The 9,586-nt window shown below is 50.5% G+C and overlaps 1 protein-coding gene across 3 annotated transcripts in view; it reads left to right on the top strand.

Moving 5' to 3' along the window:
- Positions 1-1,259: 1,259 nt before the first annotated feature.
- The window catches only part of RSPO3 (R-spondin 3), a 61,010-nt gene continuing 52,683 nt past the window's right edge, over positions 1,260-9,586 (top strand). Inside the window, exons 1-2 of one of the 3 annotated variants that reach the window (XM_056344401.1) lie at positions 1,260-1,657; positions 1,879-2,024. In XM_056344401.1, the coding sequence (XP_056200376.1) occupies positions 1,581-1,657; positions 1,879-2,024 (223 nt within the window). In that variant the 5' untranslated portion in view covers positions 1,260-1,580. Of the gene's footprint in view, positions 2,025-9,586 lie in introns of all 3 variants that reach the window. The other 2 variants (XM_056344400.1, XM_056344402.1) reach the window with 2 other exon arrangements.

Genomic DNA, 9,586 nt, shown 5'->3' with positions numbered 1-9,586 from the left:
AACAGCAAGGCGAACGAGCTTTCTTCATGTCAGCGTAGCCCCTCGGCTTGTCTGCCGAATGACTTTTATTTTATGCCTTTCTGGCAATTCCACCCCATCCGGCTCAAGTATCCTGGATTAGAAAGACTTTCCCCAGAGTCCTTTTCAAAGGGAGCCTCCCACAGACCTTTAAATCCCCCACATTTTATGGTACAGATATTTAACAGCTCCGAGAGGGGCAGCGGGGGGGAGAGACTGAGGAAAACAGTTACAAATAGAGTGGCTGCTCCTCACACCGCTGAGGTTCCTGATGCGATCAGCGCCGTGTTATCCGGCTTTCTCTCATCCCAGCGATAGCCGCTGAGATAAGAAGCGAAGCAAGGAAGGGTTCAGTGAAGTTGCCGGGTTTTTCCCCATAACCAGCCTCACCTCCCCTTTCCAGCCCTCCCCTTCTCCCCAGAAAGAGACGCTTGCCGGAGAAAGGAAAGGCGATACCCTTCTGTCAAACAGGCGGCCGTGCCCCGCCGAGGTGCAGCCGCGCTGCGGCCGAGCTGCCACGGCTCCGGGGAGGGTCCCGGCGGGGCGGCGGCTGCGGGCACCCCCGGGCGCTGCGGCCCGGCCCGGCGCCTGCCTGCCCCGCTGCCATCCGGCCGTGGGCACGGCCCCCGCCACACAAGACACGCGGCTTTGCTCTGACCCGTCCCGCCGGGAAGCGGCCCCGGAAAATCCCTGTCCCGGGGGGAGAAGCAACAACAGATAAAACCCATCCCCAGAAAGGGAGAGGCTGGGGGCCCGCGCCCCGCTCCCACCATCCCATCTCCATGTGGAGCGGGGTTGTGAGGGGCAGATTCAGGCTAACGGGAGTGCCGCTGTGTCGCCCTCCGCGGCGCAGGGGCCGAGCACATCGCCCCGTCCCCTCGGCCAGTGCCGGAGGGGTGGGGTGGAGGGGTTCCCCCCCGGCGAGGGACCGGGGCGCGGGGGGCAGCGGCATCTCCGCGGGGGCCTCGGGAAGGCCGGCGGCGGAGGGGAGGCGAGCGCAGACCTCCGGGCGGGGGCAGCTAGCGAGGCCGCAGAGCCCCGCCGACCGCCCCGGCCCCGGCTGCGGGCCCGCCCCGCCGCGCCGCAGGGGGCAGCGCAGCCGCGGGGCCAGCGCGGAGCGGCGCCCCCCGCCCGGCCCCGCCGCTGGAGGATGCTCTGGCGCTGATGCCCCGAGGGGGCCCCGGCCGGGCGCGGGGAGCCTCCCCCCGCCGTGCCGGGGCACTGGGGCTCGCCGCCTCCCGCCCCGCCCCGCCCCGGGGCCTCTCCCCCGGGGCCCCGCTCCGGAGCAGCTCCCGCATGAAGCCCGGGGGCTCCTGCTCGGCGGGCGGGAGAGCCGGGGGGGCCCGGCCCACCTGCGCCCGGCGGCTGGCGGTGCCCGCGGCGCAGAGCGCGGCTGCTCCGGAGCGGCGGCGGCGGGGCTGGGTCCTCCTCCTGCCCCCCCGCCGCTCCCGCCCTCGCACACTCCTCTCCCACCGCCATCCATCCATCCGTCCTGTCGGCACCTCGCCCGCCCGGCGCACACACGGGCGCGCACAGCCGCACCACCCCGGCACCCCCACAACATGCTGCCGGCCGCCGGCCCGGCATGGACCCCGGCGGCGGCTGCTCGGCTCCTCTCCGCTGCTGACTGCCCTCTGAGGTTTGCGGCAGGTAGCGGGGCGGACAGTTGGAAAGTGCAATAGGAAAAGCGGAGGGGAAGGGAGGAAAAAAAAAAAAAAAAAAAAAGGGAAGAAAAAAAAAGGAAAAAAAAGGCAAAAGCCATCAAGCCGGCCAAGCCCAGCTTTGGATCTCAGTGCAGGTATTTCTGCTGCTGTGTTCATCCCTTGCCGCCTACCACCCCGGTTTATTTTTTTTTTAAAGGAAAGAAAAAAAGAAGGAAAAAGAGAAGTCGAACTCTCAAAGGGTTACTATGCAATTGCGACTGATTTCTTGGTTTTTTATCACTTTGAACTTTATGGAATACATCGGCAGCCAGCACGCCTCCAGGGTACGGCGACAGGGAAGAAGTAAGTGCGAAGAGATTTATACTTTGATAACTTCTCCTCCCTGCCGCGCGCTGTTCACCTGTCCGGGGGGTGCTCGTGCCCTGGTGCCCGGGCGGGTGCGCGAGGGAGCCAGCCCCCCGCCCGCGGCCGGCCGGGCTGGTTTGCAGGCGGTTTCATTGAGCTGGAGGGATGAAGGCGATTTTTTTCTCTCTTTCTGCTCTTCTTTCTCACCTCACCGGGATGAGCAGAGCTGGCTCCGGGAAGACCTGCGTCTGCTCCTTTGTATTTTAATGTCTGGTAAAGGGGAACGTCCTTTCTTAGCTCTTTCCACTTCCCAAAGGGAAAGCGCGATGACACGACAGGTAACTTTTTGCCGCGACGCTTTAAGCGCCTTTCTCCACCCCGGTCAAGAAGCCCCCACCCCAAGAAGCAGCAGCACAGATACCGCTGTAGGTGAAGCCTGGAGCCCGGCGGTGCCGAGTGGGGAGCTGGCGTGTCGCGGCGCTGTCCGGCCCGCTGGCTTCCAGCCGCCACCCGTCACTGGTTACCTCGGTGGCACCGTCCGGGAAGCCACTGGGTCATCCAGCGGCACTGCCTTGAGGCTGTGGCCCCCGTTTTTTTATGTTTGGGATTTTGTTTTAGGTTTGGTTTATTTGGTTTGTTTTTTTTTAAAGTCATGGGATGAGGGGAGTTCGTCCCTTCCGACTTAGCCAGCCCCTGGCCAACGCCGCCTGGGCCCGGGGCGGCGGCAGGAGGGAGCCGGGAGGGCCGAGGGGCTGTACCCGGGGGTGCTGGCAGCAGCTTCGTGAGCGCTGCCGTCTGGAGGAGGCGATGCGGGAGGTGAGAGGCGGGGAGACCCCCCGGCACCGGGGCAGGAGGAAAAGCGAGGCAGACGCGATGGTCCCTCGGGAAGGCGCTGTCCAGGCGCGGGGCGCAGCGGCGGGCGGGCGGGCGGGCTCCGGCTCCGGCTCCGGCGTGGCCGGCACCGTCGGGCAGCTCCGAGGACCCGGGTCCGCGGTGACCCGCCCGGCAGGACCGCCGGTCAGAGCCCCGCGGGGCGCCGCAAGGGGCCGCCGACGGCGGCGGGATGCATCAGCAGGGGGCACCGGGACGTGTGCCCCCGGTCCGGCCCCGCCACCCCGCCCGCATCGGGCCCGTCGCCGTTCCTGGGGAGTGAGGCATCTTCTGCGCACCTACCGCGGAGGGGCTGCTCATGCCTGTCCTCCTTCCCTGACAGCTGCAGATACCGAGGAAATGTCATAAAAGACGGCAGCCTGCATTTAATCAGCAAGAAGTAACTGAGTTACTTCCTCAGGGAGGGGACGGGACGTTACTATTATTTTAAATTTTTTTGCTCAGCCCTTGCTCCCTTCCCCTGCTTGGCATGGCTAGTCCTTGAAAGCCTCCTTTGTACGGTTTGCCTCCCGCACACAAGGTCTGATTCACCTAACGTGCCCCTAAAGCGGTGCCAAGGATGAGAGAGACCGGGGCTCCAGCCCTCCGATCCCCACGGCCGCGCAGCGAGGGAGCGCTAAGGGCGAAGTAAAACATGTCAGGGCATCCGATTTATTATTCTTGGCAAAGGAGGGCTCCGCAGCCTCCATCACTTCCCACCCACTCCTTTAACCCCTGGCAGCCGCTGGCCCACAAGCTGCGGCTGCACCCCGTCCCCTCCCCCCTCCCCTCCCCTCCATGAGAGCACCCCGACGGGCGCGGTGTGGGGGTTCAGCCCCGGGTCTGGGGCACAGCAGGGGGAGGGGAGGACCCCCCCCGTGGGGCGAGGGTCGGAGACCGGGCCCTCCTCCTCCCGTCCGTGCTCCGGCACCTGGTGCGCACCGCGCCGGGCCAGAGCCGGGCCGGCGGCGACCTCTGCTGTCCTGTGCCGCAGCGGGCAGCCCGGGCGGCAGGTGCTCGGCACGGCACGGCACGGCACGGCACGGCACTGCCGCTGCCCCCGGCCGGGGCCGCCCTCCCTGCTGCCCACGGCCCGCCTCGGTGCTGGGCGCAGGGCAGCCGCGGTGCCCCGGCGTCGTGGCTGCTGCGCCCGGTGCGGTGGGCTCCTCCTGCGGGCGCCGTCCCACTTCGGTCTTCCTTAGACGCCCTGTTCAGTGGCGTAATTTTCGGGAAACAGAGGTGGAAGTGTTGGCTGCGGCTAATCAGACGGTCGGTACAACGTGGAAGAGGTACTGAGCACTTGCTCAAGGTTTTCTGGTTAAAATGCAAGAGTTAAGTTAAATTCACAGCAGAACAAGTGGCTGAAAAATCTACAGCTAGAAAGTCAGAGTGGAAGGAAATCTGGCACATTATTTTGGCGGTGAAGACAAACAACCATCAGAACACTTCACCTGGACATGGTCCTCTGGCTGAGGTCTTCAAATCGGGCTGGTTGTAAAACATGCTTTGGTGTAACTAGTGGTTATTTGGTGTGAAGCAAAAATTAGAGTGTGTTTATGAAAGTTATTATAGAAGAAGTTATGGTCACCACTTACACTGATTATTTTGGCTTTAAAAAATCTATGAATCACTATTAGTGAATACTGGAACTTGAAAAAAAAATGACAGTGTGTAGATAAAGAAGGCACCTGTCAAATTCATCTACATGGAAGACTTTCTCTGGATTTCTGTTTCTCTTGCCCAGATAGTCTCCTTTAAATCCTAAACCCATTGCTAGGGAAGTGTTTTTGAATTTCCATTTAACCTATGTATTTTTAAATACAGCACAAACCACTTGCCATCAAGCAGTTAGAGAGCCCCCATTACTTCATTTTTTTTATTATCAGAGTCCCATGTTCTATGTATTATATCTTAGACTCCCACATTTTAAGACAAAGGAATAATGAAGCCTGAACCGACTAATTCAGAATATGCTGGGCCGGACTCTCAGTCCATATAAACTGAAGTTTCTTTGTTAATTTACCCCATCAGAAGGACCTGGTCCTGAAGCATTACTTATTTTGTACCTGTTGCCAAAGTAATCTCTACTAGGAGAAAAGTCTGGGCTGCAGTCCTTTCACTCCCCAAACGCCTACTGAAGTTTCCAGTTTAAGCATCCTAAATTTCTGTCTCACGATCAGCAGCAAATGCGTAGCTGGCTGTGCAGAAGCAAAACTCCTCTGAAGTAATCAATGGAGTGAAGACAGAGGATCGAGTCCAGAATTAGACATAGCACAAGATCAATAAAAGTTCAAAAGCAAACATATAATTAACAAAGAGATTTACTTATTTTATTCTGATAAGAACAATTAAGATTAACAAATTAAGTGGCTTGTTTGGGTCCTACAAGAGAGATTAATATGCAGCCCAAGTATAGACTAGCATACAATAAATAAGAAAATCTATGTATCTGCCAGGGATTACGGCTTGCTTAGAAAAAAAGTAGGATTAAGTCAATAGTTCCAAAATATTTCGGCTCTGCAGGCCACCACCAACCCTCGAAACATAGTACTGACAGTTATACACATTTCTCATTGACCTTTTAACGGACAGAAATGAAGCATTATTTGCTATGGGTCTGTGAATGACCGGCAGATCATTTGCCATGACCCTGCGGACTACCAGTGAGCCACAGACTAAATCTGGAAATCACTAGGATAAGCAAAGTGATAGAAAATTCTGTGCATGTACCACAACTACATCTGCGAGTAAAACTATCGGTAGGACTTAATGGAACTGCAATTTGGACGTAGAGCTTCCATAGCGTATATTACTGGTAGTCCATCAGCATCTGATATTGGCAATTGCCTCCTGCCTTTCACTGTAAGGGCACACTCACAATACCTGGCGTTTGTTCTTTTGGTCGCTGCTCCGTCAGTTCCTCTACTCATGTGGGACAGCAGGTCTTCCAGCATCTGCTTCTGGTCATGGCCATGAGTGGAGGGCTCTGCTCAGCAAACACTCTGCCTGAGCTTGGTTTGCATACAACTACATACAAACACAAAATTAAGTAGATGCGTAACAGTCCATTTGAAAACATAGCTATATAAAATAAAACGAAACAGGAAAGAACTGACAAAACAGAAATCGGTAAAACTATGTCTTCAGGTTTTTTATACCTTCATGGGTGGCGTCATTCACACGGAGGTAAAACATCAACAAGAAAAGAGGAATTACATTATTAGTTAAAATAACACTGCATTTTGGAAGCATTTTTTTTAGTAGTTCACCATCAATATGCATATTACTGATCTACATGTATGTTTAGGGTTGGCATGGCACAGGTGGTAATGCTACATATTCTATATTATGATATAGGTGCTGTTACCATGGTTTTAAAAAAATAAATAGTTTAATATCTGAGTGCAATAATTTAAAGCAGAAGCTCACCAAGCAAGCAGACGTCAAGTAAGCTGAATCTGGCCTTGGGTGGGATTAAATTATTCAGTGTTAGTTCTCTTTCAAAGTATCTGTATTCCACTGATAATTTTTTTTTCTGTGATATTTTCGTATTAGTATTGTCAGCTTAAATGCTTTGCTGGTGACAAGTGCATCTTTTCTGCAATGAAACTATATTTCTCTTTTTTGGATGAGATCCTGTTTATTTCAAAATAGACTGTAAAATTCCTATTGCAGTCATTAGAAACAAAAGCAGAGGAAGAACCGTTTCATTGTATTTTCATGAACTGCAAGCAGTTGTAGCAATATCTTAAATAATTAAATATTAGAAAATCACTACCAATTGCTGAAAACATTAGAAGTATTACAGGGATAGCCTGATTGCGTTGTTTTTTTAATGACTCTGTGTGTGTGTACATCTGTGCTTGAAGCATACCAGCTGCATGTGGAATGATATGTGTTATTATCCCAAGAGACTACAGGATGTTACAGACCAGTTCCTATTTCATATCTGACATCTGGAAGGGTGGTAATTTCAAATTTTGTTTCTTTCAGTTGCTGAAGACATTTTTTACACTCCATAAAATTCATGTTAAATGGTAAATACATATATTACCACAACTTCTCAAATACATTGATGTAGGATGGTATATCAGCAAATATAGAAAAAGTCCTATTTCTTTTTGCAGGCAGAATAAAATATTGCTATTATTAATGAGATGGTTTGAGAGCTTGAACCTGCTTTCAGTGGAGAAAGTCCCATGGACTTCACTGGAGTTGGAAAGGGCTGTTTTTCTGTGGGACCTCAGGAAATATTTTGAGTTTGGAAGAATTCCTACGCTAGCGTACTTGCAAAATTGCACGATCCAAATATGTACAACCCCTATATAGGATAAAACAATGCCGCGTACCTTTCAAAACTATGATATATAGCCTGCTTGGGAGGCAACTGCTTTCTTAAGCGTATGAAAAGAACAGCTATTTTGCTACTTGCACCTATTGAGCTGACTGAAGTCAGTGAAGTTAACTCTGAGATTAATTTCTTCTTTTAATCTTTGTTGTTAGTGTATTAAGCCTTTGCAAATCCCCAGTCTTCTGCTTCTTGCTGTAAATTTTTCGTTGAAGATAATGGAAGTTATGCCTGATAAAATCTGAGCTAGGACTTAAAATCAGACTTACTCGTTACCTCTTGCTTAGCGTGCTCATTTTGCTTTCTGGTTAATAAAGCTAGAGTGCTGGCTTGACCACTGCTGTTTATTGCTCACATTAATAAGCTGTCCATGATTTTCATATCCAAACTTTTATAGACAGTGACTACTAAGAACACCTATCCGTTAAAACTATGGAGGTTCTTTAAGAACTTTTTCCCCCTACAGTAAATTGTCCTTTTTGCTCTTGAAATTAAATTACAAGTTGCAAAAGCCTGGTGGAGGAGATATAAAAGCTAATAAAAAAATATTTTTGTCTCATTCCTAATTTTGGAGTCTGAACTACTCAAAATCACTTTGCCATTTTTTTACCAAAATAATTCAGAAAAAGCAATCTTATCAGATAACAAAAGGCAGCTGAAACCATGTACGTTTTTATACAGAAGTCTGTCTGCTATTACCACAAACAATGCCACAGATAAAAATATTCAGACAATATTTATTCATGCAAAACATGTTATGCCTCTCAAAAAAAAACCCCAACCAAACAAACAAAAACCCAGCTACAACTTTCTTATAAATAATTGAATAACTGAGTCTCTGGCAATGGCAGAACGCTTAGTTATTAGACTCCTTGTCATAATAAAATCCAACAGATTTTGTTAATGATTACTTTAACCCTATTTCTGTTGTTAGCAGTGGACATTGCGATGAGCAACACTACTTAAAAAGAAGGAACGATTGTTCTACAGTTATATAGTAGCTGAATAATAAACATTTTTTTTCTTCTATCATCAATTTCTAGACCATGAGCTATAGACCATGCATTTTAAAATGTTAGTGTTATTTATTCATATAATTAAAAATAGCAGAGCCACCAAACTTATTTCCCTCCAGTGCTGCTAGGCAAGAACTCAGCTATTGAGACCAGAGCTGAATTGGGAAAGCCACGAAGGGGAATCTCCCCTTTGGCTGCAGCAACAGCACCGAGGTTCTGCCTGCTCCAAGCAGCACCCCAGCCTTGCACCGATACTTTGGCTCCACACAACACAGTAATTAGGAGGAAGAACATAAAGGAATGCATGTAGTGATACTTTTAAATGAAAGTAAAGCCCTGAATCACAGGTCTACACCAAGTTCTGGTAGCGCTGTTATAAACTTTATTCTTTCAAGCTTCTTATTGTGTGTCAATTTTATATCCTGACACGTTTCATGTTTAAACTTGAAAGGTCCTAGATGGGATTTCAGATGTTTGATATTTCCTGCAGGGTAAAGCAGATTTTGGGGCACTGTAAAATAAAACAGGAGCTCATTGATGGGTGTTGGAATAGCAACGACGTGTGATTCCTGTGGCTTCCTGTAAAGTGCTAGCGCAGACACAGCAAGGCTCAGATCCAAGAACAGGACTTAGGTGCCCAAGGTGTATCTGGGGCAGGATTTAAACATGAGTCCCTCACCTTCAAAGTCCTGCTTAATTGCCACCTCAATCTTGATGCATGAGCATTTCTCAGATGTTTTGTCGTTTCTAACATGAGACTTCAGTTTACTGACATTGAGCATCCACCTGGCATGGGAGGCTTCTGAACTCAGGTCCTTTCCACAAAGACTGAGATTTTCTCTTAAAGAAACTCTGGGCAAAAAAAGGCCATAAATACATCATAACAAATAATAAAAATAACAATACAAAGTTCTTCCACAAGGAGCACAGGGCTCTGCAGGCTGTTGCTTGCTGACACTGGAATACAGCCACATGCATCCCTGCTCCCATACCCAGGCCCCCCGAGCCTTTTCCTGTTCTCTGCTAACTGAGTGCAAGCAAATGACCTGAGATTACATGCAAATCCAGGTGATAAAAAATCAGTTTATTAGAGCAGATTAATGCAGGCTAGAGTCATGCTGGATAGAAGAATTAATTTAACTTAGATTTTCAACTCCTGGCTGAATATTTTAGCTGCTAAGGTTTTGGATACATCAAAGGCAGCAAGGCTGCTGCACCCTTCTTGGTGTGTTTCAAAGCAAAAGAGGTCTTCCTTCTTTTGCTAAAGAACATATTGACTTGCAGGGCTGCGTAGCAGTGCCAGGGCATCTAAACCCCTAGTCAGC

This window comes from Falco biarmicus, chromosome 6 (genome assembly GCF_023638135.1).
Source record: "Falco biarmicus isolate bFalBia1 chromosome 6, bFalBia1.pri, whole genome shotgun sequence".
In the NCBI taxonomy this organism is placed as follows: Eukaryota; Metazoa; Chordata; class Aves; order Falconiformes; family Falconidae; genus Falco; species Falco biarmicus.
This window is presented reverse-complemented; position numbering and strand designations above follow the sequence as displayed.